The sequence below is a fragment of the Triturus cristatus genome, chromosome 2_1, assembly GCF_964204655.1.
Source record: "Triturus cristatus chromosome 2_1, aTriCri1.1, whole genome shotgun sequence".
Taxonomy (NCBI): domain Eukaryota; kingdom Metazoa; phylum Chordata; class Amphibia; order Caudata; family Salamandridae; genus Triturus; species Triturus cristatus.
Window position 1 is genome coordinate 1,142,511,653 of NC_140581.1, and position 18,558 is coordinate 1,142,530,210.

The 18,558-nt window shown below is 43.4% G+C and overlaps 1 protein-coding gene across 1 annotated transcript in view; it reads right to left on the bottom strand.

Annotated features, from left to right (window-relative positions):
* GPAT3 (glycerol-3-phosphate acyltransferase 3) overlaps positions 1 to 13,703 on the bottom strand; it is a 395,920-nt gene extending 382,217 nt beyond the window's left edge. The window contains exon 1 of the mRNA XM_085636576.1: positions 13,263 to 13,703. Within this exon, the coding sequence (XP_085492702.1) occupies positions 13,263 to 13,406 (144 nt within the window). The 5' untranslated portion in view covers positions 13,407 to 13,703. The remainder of the gene's footprint in view (positions 1 to 13,262) is intronic.
* Between the last annotated feature and the right edge of the window lie 4,855 nt (positions 13,704 to 18,558).

Sequence of the window (18,558 nt, forward strand, 5' to 3'; positions counted from 1 at the left end):
TTCCGATTTTACTGGGTGCAATTGGATTTATATACATCACTTTTAATGAAGGTGAAACAGTGCGGACTGCATTTTAATCGCATTTATATTCCAATGCGGAGATGCATTATGCTTCAACTGAGAAAATACAGATGTGCAGATGGCTATACTTAAAGAATGGCTGCTTGCACAAGGGAAACACATTATTGTGGTTACTGTTGTGCCTGCCTTAGAGGCTGTCCCAAAATCTAGCATTCTAAACACTAAATCCCTCCATCCTAGATGGATACAGTGGACAACATCCTTAACAGCTGTTGATGTAGACTTCATCTTTGACCAGTCTGCACAGACGCAAGAATTTCTCCAGTATGAACAGGATTGTCCCATGCCATCATCCGTTTTGTCTCTGGATCAGTATAAATATATTATTTACACTGATGTTTCGGTCCAACCTGCTTTAGGTTTTAAGCAGCAATAGTCTGCGGCATGCATTACTGTTGCAGGTGTTATGCTGGATGGTCAATCCCAACCTCAAAAAACTCACACCTTAGATGATTGTCTTGCACAGTTGGCTTAACTTAAAGCTTTGCTTCTTGCACATGAACATGTGCATTGTTAGACCTGGTATCTTTGGCATGTTTTTCCCCTGGCTTTTTTGCTTCTGTCCTCCTGTTTTGGACTGTGTGCTGCATTTTGTTTTTGCTGGTTTTAGAACGCAGCGCACTTCACCACTGTTGGCCAGTGCTCAAGTGCAAGTGCTCCCTGTGTAAATTGTATCTGTAATTCGTTATCCATGATTGGCATATTTGATTTACTGGTAAATCCCTAGCAAAGTGCACTCTGCGTGTACAGAGCCTGTAAATCAATTGCTACTAGCGGGTCTGCAGCATTGATTGTACCACACACATGAGTTGCCTTGCAACCATGCCTCAGACCTGCCACTGCAGTGTCTGTGGGGGCAGTTTTAAACTGCCATGTCGACTTGGCAACCCAAATCTTCCCTTTGACTACATGTAAGGCACCCCCACGGTAGATCCAAGGTAGCCCCATGGGCAGAGTATTTGAAAGATGTGACATGTACTGGTGTGTTTTACATTTCCTGATAGTGAAATACTGCCAAACTCGTTTTTCACTATTGCAAGGGCTATCTCTCCCATAGGTTATCACTGGAGCTGCCTTGTAACATCTTACTAGTATAACTAGCAACAGGGAAGAGATAGAGATTTGGAGTTTGGGGTCCCTGAACTCACAAACTTAAAATACTTCTTTTAGCAAAATTTGTTTTTTAAAATGTGTTTGAAAGTGCCACTTTTAGAAAGTGGGCATTTTCTTGCTTTGCCCTTCTGTGCCTCTACCTGCCTGTGGAATCCACATCTGAGGGAGGGTGACCGTTGGGCTGTTTGTTCATTCACTCTAGACAATCACACAAAGAGAGCGGAGGTGTGCCCTGCATATCCTCACGGCCTATCACCAAGCTGATGTGCCTTCCTAAGGTAGAATGATGGGAGTTGTCACGGACACCTGAACAGGGATGTGCCTGTCCTCACACAAAAAAGTCTCTACCCCCCTGTAGTGGGCCTGGAGCCAAGAAATTAAAAGGCAGGGTCTTGTGCACTACAAATACTTTCCTTTGAATTTTCCCTACTTCAAAGGCAGAAACTGGTATAAGTACTGGAGCTGTGACACCCTAACTTCAGAACACTTCTGGACTAAGAGGACATTCTGCCAAGAAGAACAAGCTGGAGAAGCTGTCAGGAGGGACTACCACTTTCCTGTGTGCTTTGCTGCGTTGGCCTGCTGCTTCTGTCTTGGGCAGGAAAAAGGACTGGACTTTGCTTTCTACATGCTGCTTGCCAAGGTTGTCCAAGGGCTTGTGCGTGCTTGCCTCCTGTTAAGAAGTCTCAGGGCCATCAAACACTGCGTCTGCAGCCCCTGAACTCCTCTACTGGGAGTTCTGACCTGCCAAGAGGGGGCAATTCCAGCTCTGGGCCCTTGGAGGTGGCTGTGCTGCAAAGAAGCAAGAAAGGCTATGCATCAACTCAGCACCTATTTTTCCTGATGCAGCACCGCCGTGCAGTTGAAAAACCAAGACATCGCCTCAATGCGGCCGAAGAATCGACGCAGCACCTGCCGTGTGGCAGAAAGATTGCCGCAGCCTGAGTCTCGAGCACTGCCTCACCAACGTCTGTGGCACCCACTCCGACGCAGGCCCTGCTGTGCGGCTGAAGAAATTGAAACGTCACCTGCTTCGCGGCTGGAAAATAGTCGCAGAGGTGTCTGGATTTTTGATGCATCGTCCAGTGTGTCAAGTTCTTCATCGACTTTGCCAAGCAGTAAGGAACCGAGGTTGCGTGTCTATAGATCAATGCATCACCTCCCCTCACAGTAAGCAATGAATGCATCACCTACCTGGGAGTAAAGAACTGTTGCATCCCTTTCTTTTCCGGTACCTCACCTCACCTCCCCTGCACCCGTTTTAGTCTTTGATTTTAATGCACCCCAAGTACTTTGTAATAAAAGTGATGCATCCATAGTTTCCTATGGACTGAACTGTTTTGAATCTTTTAAAATTGATATTTTTACTTGTGTTTGTTGGATTTTGTTTTGATCTTGTTTCATTCACATAAATATTGGTTATTTTTCTAAACTGGTGTGGTGTCCATTTGTAGTGTTTTCACTGTGTGTATGTATATGTACAAATGCTTTACACATTGCCTCTGACATAGGCCTGACTGCTCATGCAAAGCTACCAAGGGGGTGAGCAAGGGTAATCTTAGTTGTGTGACTCCCCTACCCTGACTAGAATAAGGGTCCCTCCTTGGACAGAGTACAAACCTCTGCCAAATAGAGACCCCGATTTCTAACATGGATTCTGAATTTCCCACACCTATTGTGTGCGTTCGTATTACTGTGTACAGTCCTTTAATGATAATTTACATTATTGGAAACAGAATGGATTCAAAGATTCTAAATGGAATACAATCAACCAAAAGTTGCTTTGGGTTAAGGTGGCAGACCTCAAAGACAGGTTGCCAGAGACTCATGTAACACATACTTTGAGTCATTAGCATGTAGGAGCACAAGTTGTAGGGATTTCCTTGGCTGATGAAGCAGCTATAGCTGCAGTCGCCACAGCTACTGTTGCTTAAATCACTCAATCTAAAAACTCAGATAGATAATGATATCACCTTATGAGATTGAAATAACAGAACATAACATCGTATTTGGTGTTAATGCAAACAAAGGCAGCACACCTTTACCTAAAGGTTTTCCTTCCAAATATTCTTATCACTTGAATGAACAAAATATTCCTTTTGTTACAATTCCTGGGGTAGGTGATCATTTGATTCCCAACCAAGATCGCAAACCAGCTTTAGCGATAGCTGGGCATGAAGGTGTTGCTTCTGCACATGCTGGTGTGGCAGCCACAATATCCTTGCTAAAGCATCGGTACTGGTGGAACAGCTTATATCGGCAGGTCAAGAAATACATCCTGTGTTGTGAAATTCGTCAACAAATGAAAGCTTCCACCATGCCTTGTTCACTGCAGACACAAACTGATCTCCACCGTGCTTCGTCCACAGCAGAAGCACCTATTAATCTCCAACAAGCCTTTCGGTTGCATTTACTTGCATCGTTGTGGTCCACTGATATCAGACACTGCGCTTAAATTTATTTTAGTTGCAGTTAATTCTTGCTCTAGGTTCCTCTGGGTTTGGCAGCAGAATTCTGCGGACGCTCGAATCATTATTAAAGACATGCGAGTCTTTATCGGGACACATGCATGTAGTGGATTCCACTCTGACAAGGGCCCAGCTTTCGTGTCAAAAGTGTACCGGGATTCTATGGCATTCCTGGGTGTATAGGTGCATTATTCTTCTCCACAGCAGCCGAGGGCTATTCCGTTGTGGCGAGGATGAACCATGACTTAAAGCAGTCCTTATCAGCTAGAGTATTAGGGACTGGGTGTTCTTAGATTCATCACCTATATGGGGTTCAATGGGCTCTTAATAACCTCCCTAAAAGATCTCTGGGTGGGCGGACCCCATACGAAGTACTATTTGGCATCAATATGTATGTTCCAGACCATGATGGTCCAGACATAGTGGCAGCAGCCTCGACCTTTGATGTAGATAATCGTTGTGCTGTCTTAAAGAATCTACAGAATGTCAGTGACGCAAATTCAAATGAGCACTTGAAAACATCCCTCTCTTCGAGTGTGAAAGTACAGCAAGAACCTTCCGGCCGGATTACAGAAATTGGTGATCTCATTTGAGAAGGAGTGGCAATCAAGAGGAATTTAGACCATTGTACTGTGCACCAGTGACTGTCCTTGGAGCACAGGGCACAAGGACTGTTCTCCTGCCACCGCTTCCTGGTTCTAAAGACCATAGATTTGTCTCTATTGAACATGTCAAACTACGCCATGTGGCCGATTCTCAATAGTAGACCACGCGTGTCCGTGCTCCTACACAGGACATTTCTCTGCAGCTCGTGAGCAGCACCAACTCGGTTTCTCCCCAGCTGGGAGGGCTGTGGAGAATGAACCAGCAACACAACTGAAGTGAGTACCGTTCTTACTACTGCACCTTCTATAGCTGGTATCATATATACAGAAGCATGGTCAGTAAGCCCACCTCTTTTGAGTTTTTCTACTCCTGCAACTGAACCAGAAACTCCAGTTTTTCTACTAAATGCTTTTGGGTATTTAAAGATCAAGATGATTTTTCTACTAACAGTTCTTCTGTTTTAGTGATGTCTCCTACACGGATTTGTATTTTCTTTTCATGAAATGCACTTATCTAGTCACGCTTTGGATATCTGTTTGGCTAACACTTTCCTTTCTTTTTCTTTTTCTGTGGATTGGATTTGAGAGGTTTTCTTCCTGTTGATTAATGGCCACTACCTCCCAGAACGTTCTGCTACAAAACTGAGTGACAGTATGTTGCTCCCCACCCCATTCTTCTTCCCATAAACTGAAAAGAGACTTGTCCCTCATGAACATTTCAGCTGTACTTGTAACTGTGGAAGTGATTGGGATAAAGTTCCTTTAGACATAGTCAGTCCTACGGAGATCCTGCAGATACCATATGTGGTCAATGTTTTTATGGATGATGTAATAGTGCCTATGTTACAATCAGATGATTGGTCTGTTGAAACTGTAAACTCTAAGCTCTCAGAGTTTGAATATTATGTTTGTTTTCAAATTAGAGGACTAGTACCTTAATTCCGTTAATTATGCTGATCTTTTTTGTGTTCACCACTACATCTACAGTCATCATTTTCTACATTGTGCTAGTGTTCAACGTATAATTTTTAATTATACACAATGGGAACATTGTCCGATTCCCCCACAAGGGAGTTCCAAAACAAACAAAGATAAATTCACCTGTTTTACAGGTTATGACACTTCAGATCCAACATCATCTTATTTAAAATCTGTGTCATACTCTCATGCTCTGATATAAAGTTGTCATTCTCATGCTCTAAAATTGTTATATTTGCAACATAGCAGCTATGTTCTGTCAAAATCTCATTCTATACTATTGTTATGCTTATATCACAGCTGCTACTATTATTGATTGACTATGCCATACAGTGTATTGTTGTAGCACAGCCTCAGTGTGCACTGCCCTTGGCATGCTCGGTCTCATGGGTACACTCACGCCGAGTGCCCTCCTAGTTTTACACTGTTGTTCTACATGTCGTCACCACCTCCTCTTTCCTCCCGAGGCGGAGAGGCGGGCTAGTTGCTGACAATCAACAGCAACTCCAGCGTGCCGTTGGCGTTGGATGTACGATCTTGAGCGTAGCCTATTTAAACCACACCCAGCCACCGATCCACGCTTTGTGTCATTACTCCAGGAAAGGGACAGCTCTGGATCGGACCTCCGCAAGCCCTGGCTTCCCGGCGTTGCGTATGTTTCCACGGCACGGCCCCTGACAGCAAAGACCGACAATAGCTGCTCTCTTCATCATAGGAGCTACCTGCATTTAACCCTCTACCACGCAACAAGTTTTGTGTGTTTTGAGCCATTGCAACGTGTCCAACAACAACCACCCAGCACAACAAGGTAATGCGCAGATCTGTAAGCGCGATAGGTATTTTTCTTCAATGTGGGCGCTGGGTATTTTTCTTTGACTATCCTCCAGTGGTGCACGGTGGGCATTATTCAACAGTTACTTTTCTACAGTTTTGCGCTCTGGGCATTATTCATAAGTGGTGTTAACTGGTGATCATATGAAAGCTCACCACAACTCTTGTGGCTAGTGGGCGCAGGACTTATCTCTGGAAAGGCACAGTGCGTGCTACAAGAACAATACCCTGAACATTGACTGTGAAGGTGCAGGTCACACATGGTCTCCTTATTCGTTCATGTATGCAGAAATGAAGTAACTTCTGCCACCCACAGTTGTATTCCTCAGTCCAGAGATGTTTGTGCATAAGTGGTAATTTGTTTAGCCTCAGGTATATTCTATATAAATGCTTAAGTGCCAGAGTGTTAAAGAGTTGTTTGATTCTGTTGTATTTTTGTTACAGTATCCGCCCATGTCACATCTCCCAGACAGAAAGCCAGCAACACGCCACATCCTTAATACAGCTTTCCAGTTGCTCGCAGGTACTTTAAAAGACATCTAGGCAACCAGACACACTTCATGATGGGTGGGAGGTGGTCTAACATCACATAGGGTGAAGAGGAGTAATTCCCACTCACTCTACCTTAAGGGTCTTTAGCAGTAATTCAGTGATTTCCAGTACATCCAGACGACAGGTAGGGCACTAGGAGGTGGGTCCATATGGTCTCTGCAAAGTAATGGTGCACAGCGACAGGTAAGAGTGTACCACTGTACCTTGACAGAACGTGAGCCCAAGGCTTTCACGTAGCCCAGCCAAGATGGACCCACAGATTACACTACAGGATATTGCTACTATGCTAGCCACTATCCAGGCGAAAGACGCAACGCTCAAACAGAAGATGTCTTCTATTTGTGATGTTAGCAAAAAGGGACAGGCCACCAAAACCTGTTTTGAGATCTCCTGCTTTTCCCCATGTAGGGGGGGGGGGCCTTTGGCATCCACCGGGGCAGGTCCCCCGCCTCCTACACAAATCCAGGTGGTAACCCCAATGCCAGTCCCTTTAGCGCCACCAGAATGCCTTCATGGAGATAGTCAGAAGATTGGTATCTTCATGAATCAGTGTCACCTGCACTTTATGGCCCGACCAACTGCTTTTCCTAATGAGCGGGAGTCGTCTACTACTTGGGTGGTGATGCCTCGTTCTGGTCTATCCCGTTCGTGGAATGAGATGACCCTCTGTTGTATCATTTCAGACGATTTAAAGAGGCCATGAAAAAGCTCTTTGGCCGACATGAGTTCTTGGTAGCGGCCAAAAATGGCCTGCTGAACAACAAGCAGGGGGTAGTCAGACCTTTTGTACAACATTACTACCTTTAACAGACTGGTCCTAGAAGCAAATTGGCCCGACGACAAAATAGTTGCTCTCTTCTATCGATGCCTCAGGGACGAAATAAAAGATTTGCTTTTGCAGATTTTGGAACCACCTGATGATTGTACTGAATTCATCGACCTTGTGGTCAAACGTAACCACCAGCTTTCGGAGCGCAAGATGGAGAAAGGGAAGCACACTGATCATAAAGTGATTGTGTTTCAAGGCAGAAACAGAAGCAAGAAGCAGAACAAGACCTTTAGCAATATCACTGAACCAATGCAAATCAGCTCCATTTAAGGGCCATTGACTAAAGAAGAGAAAGATAACCGTCGAAAAAATATTCAGTGTCTGTACTGTGGCAAGGCAGGGCACTTGGTAAAATAGTGCCCCCCATGCCCTCAAAAGCCTAAAACATCAGCTGGAGTTTCAACTATAGTTATCCCACAGGCTAGAGAATTGTCGGAAAACTGAGTGGCTTGGTATATGACCTCATTATCCCACCCTTGCCTGGCATATCATCACTTAACTATTTCCATTCTGTTGCAATCCGGTCCTGGGCATATGGGGAAGAATGAGGCTCTACTCAACTCTGAGGCCACAGGAAATGTTATATATACTCAGTACACAGCCGTCTTGGGTATCACTGTCCTTCTCAAAGCAAAACCCGAAAAGGTAAAGGCTGTAGATGGCACAGAAGTATCTTTCTGACCTAGCTTAACACACACACAGAGACACTCTTGATGACTTGCGACAATACCCATAGAGAAAAGATTAATATCATTTCATTCATTTCATTTGAATCTTTATTTCGACGCATTAGCATCATAAAAGAACAATAAAAACATTTGTTATTCTTACGTTTTAACATTTGCTAGGTCAAAAAACGAAAAGAGTAAAAAGGGTCAAATAAGCTAACCTATTCGTATATATCCATCCGCGTACACAATATCTAATTTCATAAATCTTTATCAAACACATTTCGCCCGAGCGTAAATTTTACAAGGTTAAAAATACAATTAATAATAAATATAATTTAAAAATTATAAAAATAGTATTAAATCGGTAACCGCTAGGACATTTTTATATAAAAAAATTCATTAAAAACAACAACCACATGCTCCTAGTTGGACCACATGCTCCTAGTTGGATAATAAAACAACAATTGAATGTTTTGATATCATGGTTTTTTTTAAAAAAAATATCTAGTGATGTATTTCCTCATTTTCCTTTTTCTTTAAAAATGTAGACCCAACTTTATTCTAATAAAGTTAGCAGCGAGAAGAAATCTACTAACTCCAAAAACTATCACTTTTATTGATGCGCCACAGATCTGTATAATTCTTGGCCTCCCTTAGCTGGTGAAACATAACCCACACATCAACTGGCGTACCTGTATGGTGACCTTAAACTCAAGAATTTTGTGAGCAACATTGTTATGCGGCCACGTCACACAGGGACAATCCATGCCGAAGACATGGCAGAACTGACGTGGAGTGTTTCCGTGGTGGAAGGGTGACCAGCTGTCTATGCAGACTTGGCAGGCGTGTTAGATAAGAAAAAATCCAACACACTACCCTCTCACAGGGAGTTTGATTGTAGGATAGACTTTGTACCGGGAGCGAAATGACCATGCAGTCACATCTATGCGCTTACAGAGAAGGAAAACTATGGATGTATATCTGGCCAATGGTTTTATTCATCATTCAAAGTCACCTGTCTCATCACCCCTCTTTTTCGTGCCAAAGAATGGAGTGAATTCCGAACGTATCTAAACTACAGTTTGTTAAATGACATCACTGTCAAGAATAGGTATCCCCTGCCCCTAAATCCCGAACTATTGGACAAAGTCACACGAAAGAACATGTCCCGCTCTTAGACAGATATGTAAAGGCTGTGGGAAGGAGAACCATTTTGTGATGGTTTGCAAAGTGAAGGAAAAAGTAAATGTGTCACGTCGCGAAGGCAAAATGGCCACCAGAATGTTACAAAAGCAACGTTCAATGCACAACCACAGGGCCAAACGGTGACATCAGTTGAGACATATCAACACTGAACAAAGTCGATCGTCATCTAAATCATCATCAAACAGTACTTCTATATCAGTAGCAGGTGAAAGCGATGAAAATGATTGTGCATGTCGATGCTTACCTCAGAAAGTGTGTGCATGTTGGTTTGACTGCTTATGAAGAAAAACGTCTGTCAAACAAAGATCAACATGCCAAAGCACCAAAGTCATTCAAACATGGTCTGAAGATTACACTGAAAGTAAATGGTTGTTTGTCGATGCTTACCTCAGAAAGTGTGTGCATGTTGGTTTGACTGCTTATGAAGAAAAACGTCAGTCAAACAAAGATCAACATGCCAAAGCACCAAAGTCATTCAAACATGGTCTGAAGATTACACTGAAAGTAAATGGTTGTTTGATACCTTTTATTATAGACAGTGGTGCATCAATAAACATTATGTCTGAAGAGAAAAACAATGAACTATCTCAAGTGCCACAAATTAAGCCATTGAAAATCAAAGTATACACTTGGGCTGCATTAACGCCCTTAAAACGTCAAGGTTCATGTGTAGAGATAATCAAACACAAGAAAAGGAAGGTATAAACAGCCATCCATGTGCTTCCAGGCACGGCGTCAAGTGCCTGTATAATCAGTTTCAGCACAGTCGCTGATATGGGACTGATTTCCGTGAACTACAACATGAATGTTCACCACAAAATAGTAGGTCTGGTCCCTTCATTGTTTCAGGGTTTGGGAAAACTTGAGACTATGAAAGGAAATGTGCATATCCTTTTGCTAAGAGACAATAGATGAATTGCTTTTCATTTCCAAGAAGCTGTTGAAAAAGGAACTTGAAGCATTATTTATGCATGCCATTATTGAGTGTTCAACTGGTCAAACACCATGGGTTTCTCCCTACAAGACTTTGCCACTGTAAGTGCTCTGCTGAGAGACTTGTCAAAAAAGAAAGCTTCCTTTCATTGGTCACATGAATGTGAGAAAAGCATGAAAAGAATTAAACGAGCTATTGAGAAGGCTATGGAAATGGCGTACTTCAATCCTAAACATCATACAGATGTTGTTGCTGACGCAAACCCCGTCGGGTTAGGCACTTTCCTTGCACAGAACAGTGGACACTCAAATGCTTGAAGGCATATTGTAGCATATGCAAGCAGAAGTTTGTCTCAAACAGAAGATGCTTACTCACACCCTGAAAAAGAAAGCTTAGCTGTGGTATGGGCTTGTGAACATTTCCATTTCTTCCTGTACGGAAAGCCTTTTACGCTAGTAAAGTATCAAGCTTTACTGACTGTATTACATTGAAAGATGGGAACTATGATTACAAGAGTATAATTACACCATTGTGCATCATGCAGGGAAAGATCAGAACCCTGCTGACTACTTTTCCAGAGTACCCATACATGGTCACAGCACTCCCTCCAAGGCAGCGGAGGCCTATATCAATGTCATTATAAAATCAAACACACCAGCTGCTATTTCATTTGCCCAGATTATCACTGCCTCACGCCATGACAGTAAATGACACCCAATTGATGGATGGAATGCTAAACAAATCAAAATATTCACCCCCAGTCAAGAGATCTGGGTTAAATCCATCATTATTTTGCTCACCATGCCACCCTAGTTTAGACCTGGCCATATGCAAATCAGTCTTGACCCTGTGCCTTATGGGAACAATCCAGCCCGAACTGCCAAGCCAGGTCCTCCCTAGACCGGAAACAAGCATCTATGGACCAGTTTGGTGGTTTCACCCCTCATCAGCCAGGATAGCTTGAATCCAGTGGCACAGTGAGCCCGGGACCCACATCTGGGTATACATAAAAAGTGATAAATAAAAAAGTAAGTATTCATTTGTAATGTGACTTTTCTGTCTTTGTTCCCTTTAATTATCAGTCATGGATCATTCAGGCAGCCTTAGAATACAATTAAAAGTGCTTTCTATTTATTTTTGCTGTTCGAAGTATGCACAAATCGCAAGTGCTGAAAATACGGCTTTAGGTGACTGCTTATTTTTGTACCATCTGGGACAACAAAATAATGAGCAGGCAACCCTAATCACAAGACTGGAAGTTTGTTGCAGGATCAGCACATTATTTCCTCCACCCTCGATCCCTGATTAATGCATAATAGCAACAGTTTAACTTATAACTGAAACCCTACACCGCAGTCAATAACATGCTGAGTTACTTAAAGTGTCTGGGAATGCACCCTGCATTCGGACAACTCACTCCTTATTCTCGCCCTTCACTTTCACGCTCACCCTGAACTCACAGTGATCCCAATGCGCTCACACTGATCACCATTCACTCACACCATTCATCCGCTCACCCTGCACTCACAGTTTCACTCTGCACTTACAATGCACTTGCGCTGTTCACCCTGTACCTCACCCTGCAGTCACACGAGCACACTACTAATCCTGCCCTCATGTGACACTTCACTCACCTGTCCCCATCAGTGCTGAATCTGCAATCTCACTCACATGGGCACTCTTGCCACCCACACAGTGCAGAGGGTTAATGTGCCTGCTACAAAGAACGTGTACTATGCAGATCACAGAACTGAGTGTGAGTAAACTATGAGTAGTTCTATAAAAAAAATATATTTTTTTGCCAGAAAGGTGCTATAGAGAGATAAGGTGTATTGTTGGTGAGTAGTAGTGAGGGAATTTATGGAGAAGGTGGAAATGGGGGAGGGGTGGCGAAAAAGGCTGTTGCACCTTGTGCGACAAGTGCTAGGGCCAGCCCTCGCTGGGAGTGTTAGCCTCTACCCACCCCTCCCCCGAAGTTCGGGCAAGTTGCCCCCCTGCAAGGGACTGACCTATTTTAAATTATAACAACAAGCCTGTGCACACAGACAGTATCTACAGGTCAATACACTGTGTCTTATCTTGTTACAAAATGAAAGTACAGCATTACAAGCATATAGCAACTGCAATGATGAATAATCAGGAGTAGTATTTTCTCTTTTTTTTTATTTTTATTCCAGAACGGTTGCCCAGACGGTACATGTGTTGGCTGGGCAACCGTTCTGTGTTAAAAAGAAGAAAAGAGAAAATACTACTCCTGATTATTCATCATTACAGTAACTATATGCTTGTAATGCTGTACTTTCATTTTGTAACAAGATAAGACACAGTGTATTGACCCGTAGATACTGTCTAAATGTGCACAGGCTTGTTATTTTGTATGACCTTGGGTCAATCACTTAGGGGGTTCAGGGTTAACCCCCACCTGTGGCACCGTCCTACGTGGATTAAAGAAACACAATACGCACACTCGATGTGGGCGCCACTGCCTACCACATTTGTTTAAACCCTGTCTCTCTGTTTCCTATTTTACATTATGTTTATTTTAAAGGCGTTGACTCGAAATCACAGTAGAATATTTTGGCTCTACACTCGGTTATTAAAACATTCTACAAATGTAGTATGTGTCTTCCATTAGAGCCAGAAATTTAGACTTGGCGTACGTCACCCAACTTGCCCTTTAATTCCTAATATAATTTTCTAAACTTTCTTGCAGGTCGAGCGATAACGACGGGCAGGTTTTAACTCGTCGTCTTCAAATTCACTGAGTGACATGTCCTTTTATGCGTGACAAACCCCCAAAAATAATGCAGCAAAGACAAACATGTTTAGGTCTATAGACAGTGCATCTGGACAGACTGAAAAAGTCTGAGCTTGCAACTGTAAACAGACACACGCGGAAAGCAAGCGGGTACTCTGGGTCGCGCTTTCATAGCAGCTGTGCTCCTGTTTGGCAATGCGCACTTTAGCACTGAAAGAAAAGGCAAACTCACTCACCTCCAGGGTTTTCACTAAAATCTTTATGTACAGTTCCGAGATCCCCAGCGAGAAGCCAAACATGGACGGCACCATTATAAGAACTAACATCACTGCCACCCACACCGACAGCGCGTGCAGGATCACAGCCACGAAGGTCTCCATGGTGGCTCGCGCTCACAGGACGTCCCTGCACCACGAGAACCCGACCTCCCCGCCGACTCCACTAACGCCTCGCATTCAACGCGCAGCGAGTCTTCCCTGATCTTTGACTCTAGGGCAGAAAACAAAGTCGCAGAAGGAGAGCCGAGTTCCTCCTTTCCTGACACACCCCCATTTCCCCTCCCAGATAATAACTCGTGGCTGGCAACTTCAGTAAGTGGGTGGGGAGAAATCCAGCAACTCTTTCAAGCACTGACTAATGCTTTAAAAAATAATCACGGCATGCAAGTGTTGCAAGGAACTTTTTGGCAAGTGCAAAACCATGACTTTTAATCCGCGGAGGTCACGTGTGAGTGGTTTATCCAGACCAGTTTGTTGCGTGCTGGCACTTGCATGTTCAGATTCTCTCTATTTATAACTGAACTGCAAGTGAAGCCAGGACTGGACATAAACACAATCTCTGCTAAGAGGACCCACTCGATGACGCGTGTGGCACTGACACCTTTAGCCAACCCTCTCTTTTCATGCAGATTTTTGAGGAACAAGTTGCTGTTTTAAAAGTGAAACTACAAGTCCCAGAACACACTATGAGAATGACTTAAAAAGCTAGGGCATACTCCTTGATGTGCCACGAGTGTTTCGACAAATGCACAATTACAACTTTTTAACCCTTTTTTGAAAAACACGTGGGTAATTCTTAACTTTCCCCACAATATTCCAGGTCTAGGACTGGAGTTAAAATAGTGAATACGTTGCCTAGCCTATTTTAGGGAAAATTGTATATTTTCAACGCCTGAAGTTAGAACTAGTACATTTGAAATCCCAGTGCCCAGCATCAGACTCGCCTTATAGCGCTTTCAGGGAGTGCCCAGTGGGCTGGTCTGACAGACCTGTGAGTGGGACGGTTTTATGGTGAGCAGGGCCATTGATTTCCCGGTTATCACCATAAGAATTCTCCTGCAGCAAAAACAAATGTATGCAATCTCTTATACCGTGCAAAATACCCATACAGCGTTTCTTTTACAAGTTCAAAACCAACCTGATTTGCAAAGATAATGTCACTTTTTTAGCTATCTGGATTGCTAATGGAGGTCGCTTTTATTTTGATGCATGGGCCTATTTTTGTGTCCCAGTCCGACCTTGGCAGTGTCCACCAGCCCACCGCTGCACTGAAGGCACAACTCAAGACAAGAAACACACTTGGCAAGTATGAAGCAAACGGGTGAGGCTTTTATGTGAATATGTTTAAGGAGTAGCATGAGCATTTTGTTGTGAATTTTGTACGCACAAGGCAATATATATTTTAAGTAAGTATACAAAAATAATAATGGCGTAAGAGTAGCTTCAAGTGAGGACATATCTCACGTAACACGCTCAACCACCCTTTTCTTGCAAATAATATTTAACATTCAAGTACTTTATTTTTGCCCTTTAACATTACATGCAGTGACCTACCTGAAAGAAGTGTATGGGTATTCACCAAACATTTTGAGAGGGTAGTGTTTAAGCCTGGACTAAGGGTAAAGGGCATGGCTAGTGAGAGGTTCAGGGATAGGGCTAGGAGGCGGGACATTTAATGGAATTGACCAGATTTTCTAAGTTGTGCTGTGTGCTGTATCTAGAGCCTCCAGAGCCGTCTGCAACAAGAATGCCTAAGATGTTAGGTAGGGCCCCAATTCATGCCATCATTCTGAGCTATTTGCTAGGGCCTCAATTCATGCCATCATTTTGCACATATGCAGCCTGTTTGTTTATATAAGGGCACACATCACGAGGATTAGACCGCTTTCCACAGGTTAGGAGAATGTTCTCAACCAGGAACAAAGCGCTGTCCCTAACACGCCGCTGATCGTGTGGATACAAAACTCCTCCTAAAATATGGAAGGAAGACAACAATAAGGAATAAATGGAAATCAAATAAATGGTTCAAAAACATTGCCCCATTGTCCAAAAGCTCCAAATCTGGCCGCACTGTCCCAGGTCTTCTGAGATGGTGCTGGGTTCATCCGTAAGCCGTATCTGTGTAACCCTCTTGGTTGCTTCTGTGTTCTGGTTCAGACGGTACAGCTACCTCGCAAACTTTTGTTAGTTCCACCACTCCAGGACTCTCACAGAGAAGACAGATTCAACACCCACAGAGCTAGCAGCAACATTCTCGCCAGCAATTGCTGAGGTCTGTCACTGGTGTTTTATTTGTCTCAGCTGGGCCCTTAAACTTCTTAAATAATGATATGTTTTGAGTTATGATGGAGTAACCCATTTTTAGCAGATATCGCTGTCACTTTTACAGCTGTCACAGTCCTCGCTTGGGTACAAACCGAACTCTGCACATGCTCCTTTTGTCGCTCAAGAAGCAGCACCAAATCCCCCTCCTGTACACCTTTGATCTCTGCTTGCAGCTTGTCTGTGTCTTTTGCTTACTTGAAATATTTCACTTTATTTCTTGAGTACTCTCATGATGTTGAGTTACTAGTGTCTACGAAGGATGGTGTGATATTACCTCTACAGGATGAGGACCAAACAGTACTATCACTTCAGAGTTCCTTGTCAAAGCCTGAGGCATATATTGATACTCCCTGAGAAAGTTATATGTGACCCAAGCCCAAATCTCATTTTCCAGTTCTGATATGCAAATCACTTTGTTTAAAGTGCGCATCAAGCATTCAACCTCCCCGTTGACCTGGGGCAACCTCAGCATTATGTTTTTCAGTGTGTGACATTCAGCAACTGTATGTACTGACTCTGAAATGGGGGCCCATTATTGGTTTGAATTTCTTTGTGGAGGCTTTGTGTGCAACAAGTATTTTCTCCACCATGGGTGTTATCTCTTCAGCAGCTTTAGACTGGACAATCTCCACTTCCAGATATTTTGTGCGCTCATTCACCACTACCAATAGGTGTTGTGTTGCCCATCAGGCAAACTAGGGAAGTCTACACTTAGATGCACCCAAAGCGTGGCTGGTAACTCTTCGGACACTGTTGGGGCCAGTGAATCAGAAGATCCCATGGCCTGGCAGCAATAGGCAAGTCTTGGTACATATGACTCTGAACTGTGCTTTCCCCGTGCACAATATAGTGCAGCACACTTGGTTGCAGTAATGTATTGTGTGGAAAATTAGTAAATCTACCCATATGTGTTAAAAACATGCATAAAAGCTAGCTGCCTTAAACACCACATACCTTATTTAAAACATCCCTTTTGGAAACAGGCACTATAAGGTGACTGGGTTATCAATTTACCAAAAGGAGAGGAGAATGCACAACCAAGTGATTCTTAATATCTGTTTACTGTACTGTGGGACTGAATTGGAGTTTGGAAGACGGGTCACAAATGTGACGGATAATCCGTCCTCGGGTATAAATGCATCAAATCCTGTGGTACTTGTAATAAATTGTAGAAAGCTAGTCACTGATTGCACTATATACATTTTTTCAATTTCAGCAAACCACACCTTTTGCACAATGCCCTGATGCCCGTGGCACACGAGATCAGATACTTAAGGCACTGACAACTGGGGTATGACTACGTGTGTGGGGCAGTAAATCCTCATCAGTTACTGACAACTCCTCTCTCATATTGTAAGGTGCTTGTAACCATACGTTGGCCCGAGTGGTTCAATAAAAGAGGGTGATCAACAGGGCTCTCCGCCTGCTGGATACCACCTTGTACTTGGCAAGATTCAAATACTCATCTGTCCGGGTGGCCACTGTCAGTTCTTTGATCATTAATGGGCGGGTCATAGGTCCATTTATCACCACCCTTACATATTCTTGCATTTCGTCAGCTGGATTTTCTCCTGGCTTGATCGCTCTTAGGCGAATGGAGTGAGAGATCTGCTGGACTACCTTGGCCACGCTTATATACCACTTCCAAAGAATAATCCTGGAGCTGGAGTATCAATTTTTCAATTCAGGGAGGTAGCAAATGGAATCAGCAGCTTGTGATCTGTAGGCACTTGAAAGTGGCTACCATATATGAAAATGCTGACAGCCCTACTGTTTGAAAGGACTTGGCCCTTTCCGCAGGGTCATCCCCAAATTGTTTGCCTTCACCCTCCTGTTTTTTTTAACCCTTTTTGTTGGCTTTTAGGAGTCTGTGCACTTTACCACTGCTAATCAGTGCTAAAGTGCTTGCTCTGTGTCTCTTAAACATGGTAAAATTGGCTTACACCCAATTGGCACATTTAATTTACTTGTACATCCCTAGTAAAGTGGTACTACATGTACCCAGGGCATGTAAAATAAATGCTACTACTGGGCCTGCATCACTCATTGTGCCACCCACCTAAGTTGACTTTTAAACATGCCTCAGGTCTGCTATTGCAGCCTATTTATGCAACTGCCATTTTGGCCAGGTCAAATAAACCTTTTGCTAGGCCCTCACCACACAGAGGGATCAGTGCCATTAATTTAAAAAGTAGGACATAAACCTTTAAGTCAGTCCTACATGTCCCAGTAGCGAAAAACTCCTTAATTTGTTATATGGGGCCTGCATCTCCCATAGGATAACATTGGGTTACATTATTACATTTAAAAAGTGATAATTATCAATTAGGAGCAGATAGGAAAGTCGAGTTTGGTCTCTGAGGAATTGTAATTTACAAGCGTCTTTAATGATAAAGACAGATTTTAAGTCACGCTTTTGAAAATGCTACCTTTAGAGAGTTGGTATTTTCTTGTCCCAACCCTTGGGTGCCTAAAGCTTGTATCCTGGGACACATGACTATGTATAGCTGGCAGTTGGCCCTTGTGTATTACTGCCAGACAATGAGGCAAAGGGGGAATAGGTGCTGGTAGTATGGGCCACCTCTGTCAGGATGAGAGGGAGGAGCTGTCACCTACCACATGTGCATATCAGAAAGACTCTGCCTCAGCACACTGACAAAAGGTTTCACACAAGTCTTTTGTGCCTCCAGACAAGCTAGGAGCAGGGCAGGGAGGAAAGAAATTCCAGACACCTTTGGCAGTGGAAAACTCCAGAAGCTTCCCCCACTTCAAAGCTGGAACACTGATAAATAGTGGATCCTAAAACACAACTCTTCAGATCACGTCTGGACATGTGGACTCTGCCAGGAAGAAGGACTGCCCAGCTCTGAAGTCTAACCTGCTTGCTAGCCAAGGACTGCTTTGCTGCCCAAGGTCTGCTTTTGCTGCA